Source organism: Cygnus olor, chromosome 2 (genome assembly GCF_009769625.2).
Source record: "Cygnus olor isolate bCygOlo1 chromosome 2, bCygOlo1.pri.v2, whole genome shotgun sequence".
Classification (NCBI taxonomy): domain Eukaryota; kingdom Metazoa; phylum Chordata; class Aves; order Anseriformes; family Anatidae; genus Cygnus; species Cygnus olor.
The window spans coordinates 130,368,114-130,391,286 of NC_049170.1; the positions used below are offsets into that span (position 1 = coordinate 130,368,114).

The following is a 23,173-nucleotide window of genomic DNA, read 5'->3' on the forward strand; positions in this document are numbered from 1 at the left end:
CCTTAAGTTATGACTAATTAATATTTTCACTTTCGTTAGTTCAAAGAACAGTTTTTAAAATATTGGAAGACATCAAGGATCTCTGCACTTTGGAGTGGCACAAAGTGTGTGTTAATGAGGATTGTGGTTACAACCCCTATATGAGTTATTTAAAAATAAGTAAAAAGTATCTGACTTACAGTTCTGGAAAAAAAAAAAAAAAAAAAAAAAAAAACTCATGTAAATCTGATTCCAAATAAACTGCAAGGACCAGACACTTAGTTAATGGAAACTGGCACAGAGCAATGCGGTTCTGTTCACTTGATGGAAGCACTCTACTTTACAACAGTTAAATTATGAAAACAGAAAAAGATGGATTCGTTAGCCATTCTTCCTTAATTGTCTGCTTTGCAGAAGTATCTTGAGCCATTCCTTTGCTTGATGCTGTATCAATGGCTTTCTTCCAGAACCTGGTGGTAATTCTGCTAAAAGTTGCTCTATCCAGAAGCCCACTGTGACTCAGAACAATTTGACTGCAATCTGAGTCCAGAGGTGTGGAGAAAGGAGGGAGCATATAATAACATAGCTGAAATAATATCAGCACATGTCCAGAAAGAATCTACTGTGTCAGGATGACAAGAAGCAGTAGCAAAACTCTTATTTCAGTTGTGAGATGAAAAATATGCCAGGATTCTGTCATGACTCTCTAGCTATAATATTCACAGCCAATACAGAATAAAATGTCAGCCAAAGTTAGTGGATGATGCAAGGCCAGGTGATGAAAGACCAGGAGGAGTTTGTTGAGCCTACATAAAGGGATCACAGTAATACAAAATCCAGTCACTGGAAGTCGCTGTAGAGGTCATTATGAAAAATCAAATACATGCAGCTGTTCCAAACACACATACATGGCCGAGTCTGAGATTCAGAAAAAATCCGGTGCTGGAAGCCAACTCTGTCACATCCTGCTCTACTAACCCAGTCTTATTGCTAAAATAGAACCTGCAGCACACTTCATACCTTGGGAGACATTGTTTGATCATAGCAGGCTGATCATAACTAACTGGTTACAGCTCTGTTTCATCAATTTTGATTTGCATCCTCACTCGAGAGGCTGTTTCACCAGCTAGCACCTCTATTGCTTGCACCATTCTCAGTGAGACAACCTGGGCCAACAGAGGTGTCACTCACACAGAAATCAGGAGACCTGGGTTCTCCATGAAGCCTTCCTACAGACTAAGTCTGTGACCCGAGGCAATTTTTGTCACCTCTGGGTTGTTTCACCCCCAGTGTTCTCTCCCTGGCTTTCTCTCTTACGCTGGAAGGTCTTTGGCACAGGGTGTTCGCATCTGACATGTTTGTACAGAAAGTAGTGCAGATCCCAGCTGGACCCCTGCGTTCTCCTGCAATACAATAATGAGATGACCTTAAGAGCATGCTGGGAGACAGCAGCTACCTCCAATAGTCTGGTCCCTGACCACGGGGTGCTCCAGGGGAAAGTAATGTGCTCAAGAGGACTCAAAATTGAACCTCCCACCCAGCGCCGGGGTCACCAGCAAGCAAAAAGTTGTAGGCACACTTCTGTTGTGGTGACTGGTACCCGCATGCCAGGCCTGTCAGGGAAAAGCAGGCTGGCTGCAGGTTCTGGAACTTGTGTCCTTCCAAGCTCTAGCTCTGTCCACCCCACACCTCACTTGTTTGTTGTCTACTAGGAAGTCCCATCTCCTTTCCAAGTAGTTATCATAGTTACTTGGTGCTCTGGCCACCATTGTGGACCCAGGACCAAGTCAAGCACCACAGCTTTGCACCCAGGAAGCAGCACGGTTTGGGGGAAGCCACTTCTGAGGGAAGGATCATAAATGTGTGGGGGTCTCCTGCTACAGGGAACTCCTGACTGTTATGGCAGGTTAGTACAGGTGTTAGCCCCCGTCTCAGAAATGTTGAGACAAGATAACCCATGTACAGCAGTGCTGAGATAGGTGTGTTGAGGCCTTCTGCTTCTCTGGCTTTTATACTTGAACATTAGCACTCCTTCAAACATAGCTATGTGGAGACTAAGATTCTGGTTCGGTGCTGCTTACCAGGGAGGATCTTCAAAGCTATGTCAGTAGAAAGTTTGGGGTGAAATGTCTGACTTTTTAAGCCACTTTATATGTTACCTGTCAGAGAAGTAAAGGATTCTAATGTCTCTAATGTGCTGGCAAAAGAGTGTGTAACACTTCAGGCATACTAGGCAAAGGAAATACTTTACACGATGAGCATTAAATCATGCAAAGCAAATCCATGCATTCAAAAATTCCAGGGCTTAAGGTTTTGATCCTTAAATCATTCGTGTAAGTCTCCGAGTGAGAACTTGGTCAATAGGGATTTACCTTGAGAACAGGAATATTAATGATAGGATCAGACTCAGGGTGATACATGTAGTATCATTACTACTATTATTAGTAGTCTTAAATGAAAAGTAAAATTGAAGATTTTTCTGTAAGACATGACATAGCAAAAATTTCTACAGTACCATCAGATCTGTGGAATTTATTTATTTATTTGCATCCTGGCAGAAGTTCCCTGCACTGCAGTCAGGGTTCAGAAAAATGGATTTTCTTATAGTCTCACCAGTGAGAATTACATACATTGAAATAATACAAAATAGTTACTTCACTTCTTAACATTCTGACATCAGAAAATAAAGTGAACAGACATTTGAATCCAATCACACTCATTAAGTAAAAAACATAGCCATGGCATCTGGAGTAGTCCATTTTAATCCAAAAGCATAGTCATGATCAGTGATTAAATTGTAAATTTGGGCACAGTTTTCAGCTTGACTTGTGTCACCCTGCAATCTGCATGTTGACAAGGTGCCTGTGTTTGCATCTACACACCAGCATGTGCAGGAAAATCAGTACTGGGCAGTCTTTGCATAAGCAAATAGTTGCTTGTGTATTCCTTTGTGTGGGTTTTCCAGTCAGATACTGTGCTGTCACCTGAGCTGTGCTGTAGAAAGGGCATACAAAGGCTTGCATTTGATGGTAGCGTTCATGGTACAATTTGACACAATCTTAATAAGCAGGTGAAGGGTCAGATCTGTCACTCACATCATTGTTTGTCTTATGAAGAATTCGTGCTACAATATTTTCAGTCACCACAAAGTAGATTAGATCTGTCCAAGTTCTTTCTTTCTGGACTTATGGTAGGAAAGATTAGAGCTAGTGTTCACAAAGGAATCTCAGTAATTCACAATTTGTTTTCCTTGTTCTCTTTCTTGTTTCCTTTTCACGGTACCCGCTTCCTCTGTGGTATAGATACAGACATATCACAAAATTCAGGGGCAGGGGGCATGACCAAAACTTTGTACTTGTCACAATATTAAACTGCTTTGCAGGACATGAAGTATGTAATTTTAAAGACTTGGTTACGAAAGAATGGACACATTTATGATCAGAAGTGATAATAACATCAATTAAATGGTTTTTTTATTATTTTTTGGGTTTTTTTTTGTTCATTTGTTTGTCTTTAATCAATAGTGATTAATCAAAATTATATCCTAAAAGACAACAACAAGGAAAAAAAAAGAAAACAACAAAGGGTGAATGAAATGCAGGCCAGATATACAAGGTTGTCTTTATAGGGTTGTCTTGGTTTACTTCTGTTAAATATCAATTACAGCTATGATCATGTAACACCGTTTCACTTAACATAAAAGAACATAGTACATTACTAAAGTCGTTTACCAAAATAAAGTAAAATTACTGGCCAACAGCGTGCCTTCTGGTGTTCGTGAAAGGATGTGGCTGTTCATGAATTAAAGTGTTGCTTTGACAAACCAAAAACTCTATCACTTCAAAGGGAACATTAACAAAGTGAAATTTGTAGCAAACTGCTTTGTCAGTAACACCCTTAAGAAATCAGCGCAGAAGATGGCTGTGGTAGGTCTTCTGTACCTTGCATTCCATGCTTCATCAAATCACATTTCTTACTCTTACAGTCTCTTCCAAATCAAAAAGACAAAGCAGAATTTCAGTGACTATAATTCATCACAGCAAGCTGACTGTCTCCCAGGCAAGGGAATGGGGCTGAGTCATGCTATGGGTTGCACATTTTGACCATGGGCAATGTGCCAGCTCCTGCTTCCTTCCAGGTGTGCAGAACCTCAAGAATTAGTTAGCTGGTGGGACTCAAGTGGTGGGTTCAAGTTTCAAAAATCTATAACATTTTGTTATATGCAGACTGGATTCAGTAAAGGAAAATGAATCAACAGATTTGCATTCATCAGATGTTAATTATAAGTAAAGTTTACACTATCTCTCTGCTTTCATGTGTTAAAAATAGTCTTGATTATGAATAATGGACTCTGCTGTGACACAGCAATCTGTCCTAACTGTGCTTTGCCAAGGAACAAAATGTGACAAAAATTGCCCATGGCCCGTCAGTCAGGACAGATTTTCATGTTACAGTGTAAACTAAAAAATTCCTTATAGCTATTTGATAACAGATAAGAGCAGACAGGGTGGTTTCACCAGCATATTCCCTTATCTCCCTACTTCTCTCAGCAGCAGGTAACTGGTTGCTGACTTCTAATAGCAGCCATAGCACTCTCCCCTGTGTTAGTTTCAATCAATGGGCAAGTGAGCTGAAGGACTGGCAGTGGACAAATTTTCTGTCATTAGTGAAGGAGTATGGAATGCATCTGAATAAGTGCATTATTTGAGATCAGGAGAGCAATTTTGAAGTGAATCATCAGAACATCCCAGCTGACCATGCTTTGGTCTACACTGCAGAGCAATCTCAAAGCCCACAAACTGGTTTAGTTGAGAGGTGAAGAAAACTAGAAGGTGTCCTTTAGTAGTACTACTGTGCTGCAGGAGCTAATGGTTGGTCAGAACATGGGATATATTCTAAAGAAAATATACACAGCATGGGGATGGAGTACTTAGAAGTGTGTCCTTCCACAGATCCTATCCTGCTACATGCTTTGCTGCTTGCTCATGTAGATGTAGTACTTGAAAGCCTCTGGGAGATCTTACCTCGATTAGCAAGTAGAGAGCCCTCAAAAAAAAAAAAAAAAAAAGAGCATCAAAACTTTCACAAGTTCTAAAAACTGCTGTTATATATTATGCCAGAAGTTTCAGGAGGTGGTGATATTAGCTTAAAGCTGTGATATTAAGATACACTGGGGACTCATTCAGGGAAAAAAACATGCAATCTTGAGTTTCAAGCCAATCTGAGATTCTTCTTCTCTGAAGCTGTCAAAGGTTTTATGGGTATTAGGTAATATTTTATTTCCAAGCCTTTTCAGCAGCTATGGATGTGAGGAATTCACTTCTTTAAAAAAAAAAATGCTCTGAAATAATACACAACTTAGAATTTAAGAAGATCTGTAAATAATAGGATATTCATAGCAAAACCACAAGAATTGTTAACACCAAAATACCTCCTGATTTTTAGCAAAAATTAGTGTTCTGGGATCTTGCCCAACTTTAAATCATTTAATGCATCTAAACATTTAAGTCTTGCTGCCTGTAACTGAGAAGATGATGTTGCTGTCTTTTGTCAACATTGTTCTTCCCTAGTAATTTCCCTATCAAAGCTTTTGTATTATTACGATTACCATCATTTACTTTCCTTCATTTAACTTGCACAGTTAATGCAATGATATGTACCCTACATGACTGCACAAGGAGCTATATAATTAGGAAGCCAGTTGAAACACATTTGGAAAATGAGTTTGGAAAAGTTTATTTGAAAAATAAATTTTGTTGCAATCACTGATTCTCTTTAAGGGTTTTTAAATGCTCCACTATAAACCAGAGCATTTTTGTGCCTACTTCATTTAACACCATAAATCCTGTGCAGATTACATAAATGTTGTGATGTTGGATTTCTAATTTTTTAACATAAAAAAATTTCTTTTAGGGAGAACATGTTTCTATGGTTAAAACACTAGCTCTACGGGGTTTGGGAAAGCAGGGTTCTCTCCCTGTTCAGCCACGAACTCCCTGTGGGACACTGGCCAATAACTCTAGTTAGATCACCATCTACAGGCATCTACGTAGTTGTCAATGGGCTAATAATACAGCTTTTTCTTTAATGCATGGCATTTTAAGGAAAGGACAGATGAGTAATGCATGGCTTCTGATATTTAAAGCTCCCAAGTAAAGCTGTTCTTTGTCTGGTCATTGGGGGGGAAGTCTTCACACCGCTGATGCTGGACACCTGAAGAGGTGTGTAGGTCTTCAATTCCTTTGAGGCCCTCAGACCTCAATTCTCCAACAGGCAAAACACTATGTCAGCACTGCAGGAGTAGAATACATTACACACTCTCCCTGAGACAGAACAGGTCTCCTTTTCCATGTTTTCCCATGTCATCCATGTGTTGCTTGGTTTCCAGGGTTGCAGTAGCCTCCAGAACTTGCTGTGAGTGTTCAAGCCAGGTTCTAAGTGTGGCTGAAGGACTTTCTAGGACAAATAGAGACTAAATCAATACCATGAAAAAAAGAAATGTAATGCTTGCAAAGCATGGAAAATCATCCTAATACTGTCAGTAGCCAGAATGAAATAAGACAATAATTTCACCAGTGTGCTTTCAGTGCAGCTATTGTATTGAAAGGAAGGAGAGCTGAGCATTTTCTTATCTTTCTCCAGCCATGTTTTGCAGATGATAAGCTGGCAGAACAGACATCTTTGTCTGATTGTTTAAATGCTGCTAGAAAACAACACATATTCAATGTCAAACAAACATAAAAAATAATGACAAGGACCCCAAAAGACAAGGTTCCTAGGACACATCTTTCCATGCCTCTTTCTATAAAGATGTTTCAAGCTATGTGTTGTAGCAGTGATTCATCATACCTTTTACAAGAATGTTTAGCTTTCAGCTTGTGCCATCAATGGCCATGTCTTCGATAGGCAACTTGAAGTCTGTTTTCTGTATGTTTACTAGCCCCTTATGCAGGGCCTCATGTGCTCCCACTCAGCAAACTCTCTGCTGAAAAGGATGCAGTTTTGGTGGTGTGGGCAGCTGACTGGACAAGCCCTCCTCCAAGGACAGTCTGGACGACCATGCCTGTGTGCTTAGAATTACATATGCAGTTAAAAGTTTTGTTGAATTAAGGCTTAAATGGTTTGGCATTTCATTATGTTTGATTACCAACAGATATCAGTTTGATGTCTTTGACTCTTCAGAGGATTTTTGAGTTATTTCTTGCAATTTAGTACTTATGTTTCAAAAGCAAGCAAACAAAACAAAAAAATGTGAAGTCCAAGCTTCCTTGGCAACCTTAGTTCAGAGAAAGCAAAGCCTTCAGTATACTCTTGGTCTGAGGTGCTGTCTTTCTCTTGTGGTATCTATAAAGCTGTAAGTCCTTTGGGTGGGTTATTTAGTGTCCATGATTGCCCATGCGAAGCTTTATTAGCTAAATTAATCATGTGCTGGCAGTTAGAAATCCATTCCTAAACTGATGTATCATTCAGATATCACCATTCTTAGCAGTACCCTAGGGTTCTCTAACCCTCATCAACCTCAGGGGTGTTTCTGAGGAAAAATTAAAAAAAAAAAAAATTAAAAGACTCTCAAGCAGCCACAAGAAAGACTGAATGACAATATCATATGTATCCACTATTTGAAGATCAAAGGGCTCTCTGATTTTCATTTAGTAACAGGAAGGATTAATTTGGTCTAGTCTGTTAAGTACAATACTTTCAGCCCAAGTTATATTTAAGCCATATTTTCACATGCTGGCAGAAAACGTATGTCTGCCTCTGTAGATATGAATTTGATAGCAGCAATAATCTGTGTGTGCCAAGGTCAATTCTGAAGCAGCCCCCAACATATATACTTTATGCTGTGTGTGCAGTGGCTTGCGTGTTGACTAAAAAGGACTTGGGAGAGCTGGCTGTAGTTTGGGCTCTGTCATTGACCTGCCAAGCAACCAGATACAAGACTATTTTCCAGTTAATAAGCTGAAATGTTAGTAATTAGGAAGGGCAAATGTAGAACCTCGTGTAATGGCTAGGTATTCATATCACCATTTCTAGAACAATTCATCCTCAGTATATCACTGGGGCCTATAGTAATTACTGCGCTACAAACTAACAGTAAAGTACAAGCATATTTATTGCATCAGCTGATATACACTATAGCTGAGTATGGAAGCAAAGTATTTTGGCCAGCAAGTGAGGAAAGAAAAGCTTCTTTGTCTCAAGGACTTACACATATTAAGGATATTATCCTAAGGATTTTATAAATGTGTCCTCATTTCTGGATTTAATTTTAATTATCTGGATGACGTTTTCATTTGTAATGGATAATGTCTTTAGCATCTGTCTATGGCAATACATGGGCAGTGTTTCTGTTCTCAATTGCATTTGGGTACATCATAGAATTTTGTAAGAGCTTCATTTCTCTCCACCTGCCAGGAGATAGTGGGGTCATGGCACTCTTCCAATACTAAATACATTGCCTAGTAGCCAGACTCACTTTCTATAAACCAAAGATGACTGTATTCATTTTAGCTGAGGTTGAGGTCATGCAGGAGATCAGAAGCAGTCTCTGCAGTACTGAGCATCTCATATTTGATGTGATAAAGACTCCATGTCCAGAAGAAATAGCTGAAAGTAAATATTCTAGATAAATCTGCCAGGTGCATGATCAATCAGATTTTCTGGTCACTAGTCTGTCATCCCAGTTAGAGGCTCACTAAGGAGAAGCTGGGGAAATTAATTATGCTAATAATGTCTCTCATTTCAGCTTACAAGGAAAAGATGAAGGAGCTGTCCATGCTCTCTCTGATCTGCTCCTGTTTTTATCCTGAACCTCGCAACATGAACATCTATAAATATGATGGTGAGTAACTTTCATTGGAAATCATCCTGCAGGTCAGATAATGTGCTAATGCTAGGAAATGACTCAGATAACCATCCTGGTACCTACTGTTAGGCAGTCGATACTTTGCTGATTTAACAATTCATTTGCTGGTCTTGGCTGTTGTCTTCTATTGATTGTGTATTACCTGTGATGCTCAATATTGGTCCTAATAGCAACTAACTAAATTTTCAAAGCCCTTTCACAGTGAACTGTATTTTTTCCCAGTACCCTGAGAAATACTTCCCATTTGAGAGTTACAAATCTTCACAGCTGACATAATTCCCAAGGAAATGAAGAAAAGATGAAAGCATGCTTAAAAAATTAATCAGCTTGGGCACTGCTCACATGGGGCGTGAAATGACACAGAACGCCAATAAGCTTCCAAAACTGCTGTAAATTTTTATTTTTATAAGATTAGGGTATAATTAAACTATTGTAGATAAAATGGGATGTGCTTCTGAGAACAGTTGTCAGCCCATAATCTGCTATTTCATTTTAAATGTCCAATGCAAAGATGCAAAATCTTTTGTCTGTACTTCTGATCCTACATTAATGTCAGTGCTGCTTCTCTCCTTGATACCACCAAAGTATTGAAAGACTTACCATTTCTCACTTTATCATACAGACATGGAAGTTAAACAGATCAACAAACGTGCCTCGGGCCAGGCTTTTGAACTGATCCTAAAGCCGCCATCCCCGGTCTCAGAAGCACCACGAACTTTAGCTTCTCCAAAGAAGAAAGAGCTCTCTCTTGAGGAGATCCAGAAGAAGCTGGAGGCTGCAGAGGAGAGGAGAAAGGTATTTTGCCTTAATAAAATACTAGTAATTACACCAGACATTGTACAGGATAACAGCCATGTTTCCTATCCATTGCCATCATTGTTTTGCATTACCATCACTGACCCACAGTATGTTTGCATGGACAAAAGCTATTAACGTGTTTAAAGAAACAAATTAGTTTATTTTCTTTCAGCAGCTTGCAGACAAACCTGACTGATTTGGATGCTTGGGAAGCATGTGTCATTGAAATACTGATAGCTTTGGACAAGAAGCCTGAGATGCAGATAGCACATGGGACAGCCTGAACAGCAAAAAGCTCTCTGCTCTCCTTTCACTTCTGTCAGACCAGATCAGGGGGCCCTGGGAGAGTCAGTGGAGCCATTACAGTGGTGTGTGGTGAAAAGTGAATCCCCTGAAGTCAGTAAATCTGGTTTGCTGACATTTGCTTAAAACCTGGCCCTTATTTTTGACTTGCAATGAAACCAGACTATTCTGTATCTCACTGATTTGAACAATTCAGTCATTCAAATGTTGCACATTAACACTATCGCTTCTGTCTTTACTTGTGTCAAAGTATTCACTTCAGCAGAAGGACATGTCTATATGTGAAAGGCACATGCATATGCAGTAGCACCTGCCCAGAAGTATGAGCTTTCACACACCCAAATGATGATATGCTTGAAAGACTCAATCTGTGAAGTACCTCTGTACTGAGTGCAAATACTCAAGTAAAGATTTGGACACAGAATGAAATGGCAGCAATTAAGAAGCCTGATATTATGCATATACTTAGTGGGAAATATAGATTGAATGTCCCAGACATTTCAGTTCATTGATTTCATTACTGTTCATTTCTTCCTAAAGCAGAACTCATTATGCCATAAACTAGTAATCAGTGATGGTAGTACAGACACCTGCCGTTTCTTCCCCTTAATACTATGTTCATTTTGAATGAACATATAACTGAGTTATTTTAATAGATTAAATCTTCCATATTGGCAATGCAGCAGAAATTGCAAGGAAGGGAACCAAGGAGTGAGCAGAAAGCCTCATTACATCACTGTTTAAATCCTTGGTGCTCACACATCCCAACTATCACCTGCAGTTTTGGTCTAAAAAAAGCGTATAGTGCAGAGAAAGGTAAAAAGCAACCAGAGCATAAGAAGATAAATTAAACAGTCCACTTCTCAGCTTGGAGGCAGACAACAGATGGAAGATAAAATTCTATAAAGTCATGAATAGTAATGAGAAGATGAATAGGAACAATTATATTCTGTTTCATGCAGTCCAAAGGGGAAGAAACACTCAATGAAATTAGATAACAATTTCAAAACAGAGAGAGGGAATTACCTTTGCATGTATTGTTTAATCAAGTTTTTGTGTTTGTTAACACAGGCTATTTGGATGTTATTAAAATATTAATTATTTCAAAAAGCAAATAAAAAAGAAATTGGTAGAGCAGTACCTTGCAGAACATGACTATACAGATGCAACCTCTGGCTCAGAAAATACCTAACCTGATGGAAACTAGGAAGATAGATGTATGTAGGAAAAAATTAGGCAGATTTGCCCAGCTTCGTATACACTTCCCCTAAGAATCTTCCACTCTCTGCTGCTAGACAAATCAGGCAGATATTTTCTGAGATCCGACATGGCAGTTTTTATCATACTTCTCTGTCTATGTACAGCAGCTATCTGGCATAACCGTTCCAGATCGTGTCCTTCCAGCACAGTTCTAATTAAAATCAAGTATAACTAATTGATGAGAATAGCCTTTTTTGAAACACTACTAACTGATTTCACACTTTTTAGGAATTAGTCCCTGCTCTGTCGATTAAGCAGTGTTTTCTTTAATAAATTTTAAAACTCATGAGAACATCTACAGTAATACATGCACTCCAGCAGCCTCCTGCTTATGCTGTCTCGTGTTCATCATTCCTGTTTATTTCCTCATATGTTTTTACAGGGCTCCTTCCTTTTCTCCCCATTTTTTCTACCTCAGTTGGCAGTCACTGAGATCTCATACTCTCAGACCAAACTGAGAGTTTCACCTGAGACATTTTTTCCTTTTGAACCACACAGCAAGACCATTTGAGCTAGTTACAGACTTGTCCTTTCTGTTTATAGAATCCTCTTTGTAGTGTGTCATTATTATCCCATTACTTTTTTGGCATGTGTGCGCTATATTTTCTCATCTTGATAGATAATCAGAAAGATCTCATCATCACTTCCATTTAAGAAATTAGTGCACAGTGACATTGGAAGCAGCAGAATTTAATTTCTTAAGGAACTTTTGGCATTTATCAAATTTTACCCATTGGTTTTGAATATTCAGCTACAATTTCACTGGATATACAGACTTCAAAAGCCGTATGTTGAATTATGTATATTTATTGCCTATATTCAACTTGCATGACAATGAAACTCTAAAGGGAGGAACAGTTTTAGTAGACTTTGAAATGAAGGAGAGAAACTGTATGTAATGAAAACCTCCTAATGGCTTTGTATTGGGGCGAAATTAAATCAGGTCAGTCCTTAGTGCTTAGCACCACAACAAATGATGGAGAACAATCATCTTTTTTAACTTTTGTGTTTCTCATTATGGAGTTAAAGCTATATGAGTTGTTAATACTGTAAAATCATATAATCAAATAGTCACAGAATCGTCTAGATTGGAAAAGACCGTCAAGATCATCGTCTAACCATCAATTTGACCTACCAAGTCCCATCATCAAACCATGTCCCTCAGTGCCACATCCACACGTCTCTTACATACTTCCAGGGATGGGGACTCCACCACTTCCCTGGGCAGCCTGTTCCAATGCTTGAGCACCCTTTCCACGAAAAAATTCTTCCTAATGTCCAATCTAAACCTCCCCTGGCACAACTTGAGGCCGTTGCATTGTGTCCTATTACTTGTCACCTGGGAAAAGAGACCAACACCCTCCTGGCTGCAGCCTCCCTTCGGGTAGTTGTAGGCAGTGATGAGGTATGCCCTCAGCCAGACTCAGCCTTCTCCAGGCTGAAAAACCCCAGTTCCCTCAGTCACTCCTCGTAAGTCTTGTTTTCTAGTGCCTTCACCAGCTTTGTTGCCCTTCTCTGCACATCCTTGAGCACCTCCACATGCTTCTTGTAGCGAGGGGCCCAAAACTGAAGACAGTTTTCAAGGTGCGACCTCACCAGAGCTGAGTACAGGGGAACAATCATATCCCTGGTCCTGCTGGCCACACTCCTTCTGATGCAGGCCAGGACGCCATTGGCCTTCTTGGCCACCTGGACACACTGCTGGCTGATGTTCAGCTGGTATTGACCAGCACCCCACAGCAAGACAAGGGCCCCTGTGCAGCCTTATAGCTTGGCAAGGCTTGCTGTGCTCCCTCAGTGGGCAGCCGGCCTGGGGCATCTCTGCCTGCCAGCAACAGGGCCGCACTCTGCATTGGGCTGCAGCACCCAACCCGCTGCCTCTAAGCTGGCACCACTGCCTGCTGGAGGCACTTCTTTGTACTCTTGATCCCCCCTCTCTTTACACATTGAAAAAGCTACGTGTGCTTTACCACACAGCAAACCAACAGGAGGCTCTTAGGTGAAAAGGCTTCACCAAGGTGGGAAGATGTTGAAGCTGCGGGACAAATGGTCCCTCCTAGAAACCACTCTGGGTTTTGACATTCCTCTGTCAGAAAAAAAAAAAAAAAAAAAAAAAAAAAAAAGGAACTTTCTTTGTTCTTTTGTTCTTCCAACTATTCCTCTCCTTGGTTTCCTGTCAAATTGTAAGTGAGCAGGCCAGGACAGATGACAGGCACTGCCCACGGTATCTGCCTCCTGTCTTGCCCATCTACTTTTTCTGTTACTCTTGGCTGCTGGCTGGGCTTCTGGAGAGATGGAAAAACAGAATGAGGTGCTTTTACATGAAAAGATCCACCGATATATGTGGAATCACAACTGGAACCAGGCATTTCTGCCCCATTTTGGTTTTCTATACATAGTGTTTCTGTACATCATGCTTCACCCCTAATGTTGACAAAAGACGTCTAAAACTGCATCCCTCCCCTTGCATCCCTCCAACATGCCTTGCTTGCCCCCATGGGTCAGAACCATGAGAGCTGCCATATTATGTCAGTTCAGGAAGAAAAAGTAAGCTTTCTTGTCTCACAATACAAATAAGCTCTTTTTTATTTTTTTTTCCTCCTTGCATTTTTAGTAGGCCTGACACAAAGCTCCCTGGCAGATTTGAAAAAAGGAAAACAAAAAAGATTCTTATCTAAATTTTGCACCATCTGCTTTCAGTAGAAGTGGGACTACGGTTCCAGCTCACAGATGTCTTTGGCTCTTCTGCAAAATGGCCATTTTTCTCCTTTGCTCTCTAACTTCATAGAGCAGGAACACCCCCCTCTTCTTCTTGTCTCTTTAAACTGTCATTGCTCTGGGAGAGGAACTGTCTCTCCCTTTGTGTTTGCACACTGCCTGGGACAGTGAGTCCTCACAACAGCTAGAATAAGTGCTAATAAATAATAATACACCCCAATGAGGAATATGATGTAACAACAAAGAGATGGAGGAAGCCAGTGCTATGAGTAAGGTCTAACTTGGGCCCATTCCCTTGCTTTATATGGAAAGAAAAATCCCAGTTCCATCCCTGAAAACATCACTTCTTCAACATATGACTTCCTTCTGATTAATAACTAGGCATTTATATGTTGTCAATTGCATGGCAGTTGGAGCTTTTAATCCTGCCCTGTAGTATCTCTTAAGTACACAGTACACTGAAGAATACCAAAGTTATCTCAGCTTCTGCAGAACAATTTAATTTAAAATAAAGCCAGAGAGTGAATAAATGTATTAGAATAGTGGTACTCTCATGACTGGTAGTGTGTCTCACACATCCTAGTAACCAAGATTGTCAGGGAAATGGATCCAGGCTGGGATTCCCAGTTTAAAAGTTTTCTGAGGCCATTCCTTGCTTTAAGAGTAATCCTTTATCTCTGCATAAAAGATTTCAATATTTGGAGCTATGCATCAAAGAAAAATAGATAAATGTGAGAAAATAAGAGCACCTGTTATTCAGATAGTGGGATTTTCTTCCTGTGAGTAATAATAATAATAATAATTGGGGAGGACTTGGTAGTGTTAGGTCAGAGGTTGGACTAGGTGATCTTGGAGGTCTCTTCCAACCTAGATGATTCTGTAATTCTGTAAAATAATAATAATAATTTTTAAAAAACATCTCTAAATAGAATTTCTGTAAATAATTTTTCTATTAAAGTGAGCTCTAAGTTGTCTGAATCTATCTCTGGCCAGCTAAGCATGAGATACAGATTTCTTTGTGAAGCACTCATCTCTGGAAACTGGGGGTGCATATGATCCTTTAGAAAAATGACATGAATTTCTTAAGGAGCTGGCCTACATTATCCATCTTTTTAGCACAGAAGTACATTTCTGAGAGCAAAAGTATCTGTACCAGGAATATCTACCTACATTTTTATTCCTCTACACCTAGCATTAGAGGCTGCAGCTGTAGCTGCATTGATTAAACCATTTAATATTTAAGAAGTCTTCTGAATATTCCCCACTAAGTATTCTTTTTTTTCCCTTCTCCACCATTTTATACTTTTCTCTCCTTATTAATCTTCATCTCCCACTCCCTTTCCAGCTTTTTTTCCCTTATTTTCTCATAACTATTCAAGAAGTGTTTATTGTAAACCATTTACAAGTATATTAGAAAATGGACTATCAAGGATTTGAGAATACCTTTTCCAGCACTTTAATACAATGTTGAAAAATAAACTTGGAATAAAAACTTCCTGTGTATGTTGAAATCATATGTCAAGACTGTCCAAACACAGTGGCTAAAAGCCAACACCAACAAAGGGAGTTCATTAATCCCAGCCACACTAGGTATCAGGGGTCATTCATTTTGGCAATTTCTGGATGCATAGTAGACTTTGAACAGGCTGGGTGGCCAACTTCTTTTGCCAAATGTGTTTGAAACAGAAAATCATTCAACAATCCAGTACAAAAACACACCGACTACATTCCAAAATCATCACAAGGGGATTTCAAAAATGATCTGAACACAATCAAACAGGCAGACTCACAGCTGGTGTAAATGGCATTAAAAGGGGGACATCAGTTTAAATGAGACTCTACCCCTTCGATGGTTTGTGATGGGGAGGGGAGTCCTTTATTTTGAACCATTTCTGGGTACCCCAAACATTTTGAAGGAGGAAAATGAATGCCTTTTAAGGAATATCATAAAGGAAAATCGTATTAGGAACGTGCAATCAGTTCCCGTGGCCTGGCTTAGCTTTCCTTCAGACTCTTACCAGTGCCAATGCAATTTGCATCCAGAAAATATTGAATTACCATACAAGCATTTTCTTCCTTATCAGGCATTAGCGGCTAAATTACTTTTGAATGCATCATCTGCCAGTGTGGCCTCTAGAACTGTGTGTACTTTGATATGTAACTCTAATTTTTCACAATTCTCATGGACTTATGATAATAGGAAGTAGTTCCAGAAGGCAAAGGGTTTCAATAGAAGAAAAATCCTGACAAACAGGCGAGTGCCCCAAAGACCCAAAGGCATTTTGACACCTCCCACTGAAAGCCAATGTTTTTTTCAAAAATGCTGCATAGAGGCATAGTCCAAAGCTTGCTTTTTTTTATAGCATCCATGGATCCATGGATATGTCTACTGTCCAAATCTCAAAATGCTTGATTGTATATAAACACCTTATACCAAGGTATGTTTAAACACCTTGAAATGTTAGCCTTTCAAACTAAAACACTTCTTTAACCTTTCACGGGAAAGGACACGAAGATTAGTATTATATTATCTTTTCTATTCAAACTCCCAACAGAAAGGGAAGTATTTTTTTAGATTATCAAAAGTGAAAAAAAGATTGCAATTAAGGACTAAATTAAAGAGAAAATGCAGAAAAACTTCACAAGCACTAGTCAAACTGAGACACACAGGTTGGTCCAAAGACAGTCCAACAGGATGAAGATGTTCAATTATTTAATTTTTACATTTTACAAAATCTTTCAAAAGAACTTTTTTCCTTTTTGAAACAGCATATGTTTAAAGAAATTTTAAACATTAAGGGCCTGAAATAAAGCATTTTGCTTTAAAATAAGCCTTTTATCATGCAATTATTAAAATTATTGATATTTTTGTTAAGCATGCTTTTTAATGAGTTTTGAGTAAAAGCAAAATTTTGAGTAAAAGCAACAAAGATCTTTCTAAGGTACCATCCAGTTCAGTAGACCACTCCCATCATTAAGTGCTCCAAGGGTCATAGGTTGAGAAAGGAGCCTGAAACTGTGACCAGGATGGAGGTGAAAGCAAATATAGTAAGTGGCCAAGATTAACAAAAGTTGCATTTATCTCTGATCTCAAGCAAGCCATTGCAGCCTTTCAAAGCAATATACATTTTATTCCAGTGTCTTCATGAAAGGTGGTCTGGCTGGTTTCTGCACCCTTTTCTACAATCTGCTTAATTTGCCTTGTCATTACATCTGCCTGTATATCTATCTTACCTTTGTTAAAATGTTTTCTCTTCCTCGCTTGATCTTCTACATGTAAGAGAACTGCAGCTTTTTTCACTCCATTAAAAGCCACATGATATAATTTAATAGGATTCATTATTGCTAATTGTAATTGTTGGTTAAAACCCTTAATTTAGGCCTTAAACTAATTCATTTTTATGGTTAACAATGGCAACAGTGTATTGTTATCTGCACTGAAATATACACTTATCTTCCTGGAGCCATATTTCATTCCATGATTTCTGTTTGCCTCTCATGCTCCCTCTAATTTATTTTATCCAAGAGCATACAATGTTGTTTATCATTTCCAAATAACCCCTCTGAAACATACTGTCTTTTCTGCTAGACTTGCCTGGAGGATGGGCCCAGTGCTGCAAGTTCCTTGGCTTCCCTCCTAGGATTAGTGGTTCCATGTTAGTAATTTGATTTAAAAAACAATAACAAAGCTTGTGCTTCTGCGTTCACAAAGAATAGCACACTTGTGCATAGGCTGAATGTGCTTAATTCCTACCTCCACTTTTCATCTTCCTGGTAGAATTTAAACTTTAAACTAACAATAGCTTTTTTTGATATTTTCTATAAAGTAAAATCTTTTTTTTTTCTTTCATAATTACTGAGATGAAGTGAAACATAAATATCATGGGGAAAAACATTGTCTGATTTGGTTCTGTTTATCTTTCACAGTGGTAAACTTCAAAGCCTGTTATTAACAATTCATGCACACTGAAGGACTGTCCAACCTGGGCAAAAAATGTGCCTCTCCTCCTTTTTAACACTGTACCCTGCAGCCTCCATCCCAGATCTCTGCAAATAAAATGCTCTTATCTAAAAGACCACAGCTCTGAGAGGTTAAGCAACCACTGCAGTAGCTGAGGGCAGCATTTCTCAATAACAGCATTTCTCATTAACAGAAGTGCTTCAGAGACTTCTCTGCTGCTGCATAAGTCATATTCTCCACATTTAGCCAGTGCCTCTAAGCCCCTGTTATTGACACTAGTCCGGTTTATATACAGAGGTGATCTTTCCAAACTGTGCCTGTAACAACAAAGGAACAAACTTTACGCAGTTTCCAAACACTGTGAAGAGCCCTGTGGGGGTTATTTTACTCCTTGTGGGTGTTTGAGACACTTATTTCAGCCTCATGTCTCTCTGTTTCCAGTCCCAGGAGGCCCAGGTGCTGAAACATCTGGCTGAGAAGAGAGAACATGAGCGAGAAGTGCTTCAAAAGGCTTTGGAGGAGAACAACAACTTCAGCAAAATGGCAGAGGAAAAGCTGATACTGAAAATGGAACAGATCAAAGAAAACCGTGAAGCTAATTTAGCTGCTCTTATTGAACGTCTTCAAGAAAAGGTAACTGCACCATCACTCCTCACCTAGACTAGAGGAGAAAATCCAACCAATATTTTGAAGAGAGGTAGTGGATAGCTCTTTCCTCTGTTGCAAAACTTGAGTTATATTTAAATCAGAGCCCCTGATGCCTATCTAAACCACTTTTGAAAAATCACAGAATGGTTGAGGCTGGAAGGGACCTCTGGAGGCCATGTGGTCCAAACCTCCTGCCCAAGCAGGGACACCCAGAGCAGGCTGCACAGGACCACATCCAGGTGACTTTTGAAGATCTCCAAGGAGGAGACAACCTCTCTGGGCAACCTGTGCCAGTGGTCCATCACCCGCACAGCACAGAAATACTTCCTGGTGTTGAGGGAATCTCTTGTGCTCTAGTTTGTGCCCATTGCCTCTTGTCCTGGCCCTGGGCACCATGGAAAAGAGCTCGGCTCTGTCCTCTTTACATCCTCCCTTCAGGTATTGATATCCATTAATAAGATCACCCCCCAGCCTTCTCTTCTCCAGGGTGAACAGTCCCAGTTCTCTCAGGTTTTTGTTAGAGGAGAGGTACTCCAGTCCCTTCATCATCTTAGATGCCCTTTGCTGGACTCTCTGCAATACGTCTGTGTCTCTCTGGTTCTGGGGAGCCCAGAACCGGACACAGTGCTCCAGGTGTGGCCTCACCAGTGCTGAGTAGAGCAGAAGGTTTACCTCCCTTGGCCTGCTGGCAATACTCTGGCTAATCCAGACCAGAATACTGTCATCTTTCTTACCAGCAAGGGCACACTGTTGACTCATGTTCAACTTGCTGTCCACTAGGACCTCTGTGTCCTTACCTGCAAAGCCGCTATCCAGACTGTCATGGTGAAATGTGTATTAAAAACTCAGCTGTCCCCTGCTTCTGTTCTTAATCTTGGTTTGGGACCTTTGTGCTGGCCAACATTCACATATTCTTAGAGTTATGAAGACAAAGGTTCATCAAGAAAAGGAGAAAGCAAGCCAAACAAAGGTTGATTTTCTAGCTTTTAAGAAAGTGCTGTGAACAAATTAAAGGTCAGTTGTGTTTAGATTTTGGTCTTTAAGAAAGGTCAGTGACCAAATCAAACAGTTGTCCCGTGGACATATAGTTCTTGACTTCCCAGAAAGGAAAGGGGAAAAAAATAAGCAAAAAAGTCTTTCCTATATATTAAAAGGGGCCTATTCTTCCATAAGTCTTGCAACAAAAAGAGAGAAAGTTTTCTTTTGAAGATCTTTGAAAAAGCCAGAGGAATTTCCTTTAAGAATCCAGTAAATCACAAACCCCACAGTGCCCTTCTCCAAAACAGCCCTCCTAAACAAGAAAGAGAAACATTAGAATTAAGATTTAGAAATGTTAAGAAAAAAAATAATTTACACTTGTTTCTCTCAACAATGAACTTCTAATATGTTAGTAAATGGTTTAACAAAAAGAAAATAGCTCTCATACATTTCCAATGAGATGGAACAGCACCTGGTTTCCTTTGGTGATAACAAAAGTCTCATAAAGTAAGAAAGAAATAATAGTTTCCCAAAGATTGATGTTATAAGTGAACTGGGTAACTCTGGAGTTTAAGGACTGTACTCAGATTATTTGACATTTTTGTAGTAGATGAGTTTGCAGGCACATATCCCAAAGTTTATGAGAACAAACGGAAAAGCCAATTAGCCATCCTTAAGGTCCAAAAGAAAATAGGATGGACAGCTGGACATTCTCAGTCCTATGTTATTGTTAACAGACTACTAAGCCCCTTTTCCTCTGCAATATGATGGCAAATGTGCATGAAATCCAAAGGCTTCTGAACAAAGATGTCGATAACTCACTTGGGAATGTTTGTACAGACCAGAAATTAAAAATTTTATGACTATAGTTTTGCCAACACAAAGGCCAACTCTGACTATGCAGGAAAATATGAAGTGAGATAACTTCAAGAGTGACCAAGAATTGTGGATGACCCAAGGCTGTGGTGTTTAGAAGCTCCTACAGTGAAAGATAACTTTGTATACTGCAGTTAACAGGAGTTCTGAGAAACAAGTCCCTTAGAAAATCTAGCATTCAAAATTATGGAGTTTATAAGAAACTGTGATTTACAGATTCAGTTGATACAATAAGCTGTCTTGGCCTGTGATCCATAGTTCATTTTGACCAATCCCCATAAAAGATCCCCTAATGTACAAAAAGATCCCCTAATGTACAAAAATACCTAGGAAGTGCCATAAACAGAAGACAGCTAGAGATAATTTTGCTTCTATAGCCTTATGACTTGTCATTTAGTTGTCTAATGTGTTGGGTCTTTTTCCAGTAGTCAGACATGAGAGGTAAAAATCTGATAGTTTGACAGTTAGAAAGAGATAGGCATAATCCAAAAGCCCCAAACCCCATAAGCTGCCAAAAATAATACAGTATTATAAACACCCTGAGTGGAACATTCTTAACATTTAACAGATGTTGTTCCTGACCACAGTCCCATTTCCACAGAATTATCTGAATATACAGTGGCTCTAATAAATCTAAATTAATTGTGGCTGTTTTTGTAAAAGGCAACATGGCTGTAACTTGGCAGAGGGGGCTAGCATTGACTTACGGTAAAAACTCCCCTTTTCCATCACAGCAGGAGTAAGAATGGAGAGGACAGCTAACCTCATTGTTCAGTCTAAGGACATTATAACAGAACAGAGCATAACAGAATAGAATAAAATAGTTCAGTTCAGTTCAGTTCAGTTGGAAGTGACCTTCAAAGATCATTGAGTCCAAACGCCTAACCGCTTCAGGGCTAACCGAAAACTAGAACATGTTATTGAGGGCATTGTCCAAGAGCACTGACAGGCGTAGGGCATCAACCACCTCTTTAGGAAGCCTGTTCCAGTGTTTGATCACCCTCACGGTAAAGAAACTGTTCTTAATGTCCAGTCTGAATCTCCCTGGTGCAGCTTTGTGCCTGTCTTCCTGCACATCTGTCATCTGTTACCAGGGAAAAGAGACTGGCATCTCCCTCTCCACTACCCCTCCTCAGGAAGCTGCAGAGAGCAGTGAGGTCACTTCTTAGCCTTCTTTCCTCCCAACCAGACAAACCAAGACTCCTCAGCCTCTCCTCATAGGAAATGCCTTCCAGCCCTTGTGCCAGATGTTCAAAACACTCAGATTGACCCTTCTTGGCAGAACTACAATCTGGGACCTTTTATTTGTGGCTCCTAGATAACATAGTAGCTGTCACTTCTTCTGCATACAGCATGCAAGCAATTAATTCAAGACCATTCATCCTTCCCTCTATTTAGTTCAGTATCTAGGAATTCAAAGAGGAAATGTGAGCACATGGCATATTTCATGCTGCAGGCAGTACCTCTCTATGCAGGTCCTTAAAATGAATCTTTCTGAGGTGCCGAGAACTATAAGGCCATATAAGATAAAAAACTGAGTTCCAGAGCATAAACAGAATGTAAGCACTGAACATGCCTTGGGCTGGGCTGGTAGGTGACACCTCTCCTGAGCTGCATCCTCTAAAGATGGTTGTGCTGTGAAATAAGTTTTGCACAGGCATCAAATGCACAACCTAAATGTGTAAGCATCAGGATCCTCCGAGGCAGGCAGAATGAGAAAGAGGTTTGATTTTTCCCTTCTTGATGTTTTCCAGGAGAGGCATGCTGCAGAGGTCCGTAGAAACAAGGAGCTCCAGGTGGAACTGTCTGGCTGAAAACAGCAATGGTGGATGTGACCCATCCCCACCATTAGTAAACTCCCCCTGCCTATATTATTATGGATCATGCGATATCAGTATGGGAAATGTATGACATGGTTTAAAAAAAAAAAAATCAAGAACTCAATAAAAAACTTTAAAAAAGAAACAAAAAATAAAAACAAAACAATGCGGTCTCTTTGCAGAATGATTTGCTTGATGTTTAAAAAACTTGGATCTTATTTTGTAAATACTTACATTTTTGTTAAAAAATACAAGTATTGCATTATGCAAGTTATTTCATAATCTTACATGTCCTGTAACAGGCTTCTGATGTTGTCTATTTCCACTCGGTTGAATTTGCTGGGTCTGTTCATTTGAAGCACCTCATGTCTAACTCCATTCCCTGCGACTTTCATTCCCACCCACCACGAGGTCAGTAGTAGTTCTATGGTGCTAGAGACCAGTCATTGCCTGATAACCTAGACCGCTTTGCCATCGATAAGCTTTGTTGAAACAGTGACTAGATCACAGGTATCGTGACTTCACATTCAGCTGTCCGAGACAAAAGGCTCTTAAAATGTAGTTTCTTTAAATGCAACTTGTGCTACAGGACTCTGTAGCATGCTGTTTGACTGAGGTTAAATCACCGTGTGCAGTACTTGCTGCTTCTGCTTCCGAGGCAAGAGGCAACAAATACAGCTTTGCAACTGAACGACAGCAAGTGGTATCAGTTTGAGGTGAACCTGAAAGGCACATTGTAACCATCCAGCTATGACAAATTCTAAATGATGCCAAACAGCCATACAAATGCTAATTGTAAAGTGAGCTTAATTCACCACTTGAAAATTTATTAATGGAGCAGATAATAGATAGCATCAAATGGCTTTATTTGTAGATGCCATGATCTATGATACTTCTCTGATGCTACCATAGTACGTGTGTAACAGTAAAAGAGGCTACCAAATATTTCACCAGGATCCCATGAGC

The 23,173-nt window shown here is 39.7% G+C and overlaps 1 protein-coding gene across 1 annotated transcript in view; it reads left to right on the forward strand.

The window, feature by feature from the left end:
- STMN2 (stathmin 2) overlaps positions 1-22,449 on the forward strand; it is a 38,225-nt gene extending 15,776 nt beyond the window's left edge. The window contains exons 2-5 of the mRNA XM_040546131.1: positions 8,726-8,821; positions 9,468-9,640; positions 18,327-18,518; positions 22,142-22,449. Of these exons, the coding sequence (XP_040402065.1) occupies positions 8,726-8,821; positions 9,468-9,640; positions 18,327-18,518; positions 22,142-22,201 (521 nt within the window). The 3' untranslated portion in view covers positions 22,202-22,449. The remainder of the gene's footprint in view (positions 1-8,725; positions 8,822-9,467; positions 9,641-18,326; positions 18,519-22,141) is intronic.
- Positions 22,450-23,173: the final 724 nt, after the last annotated feature.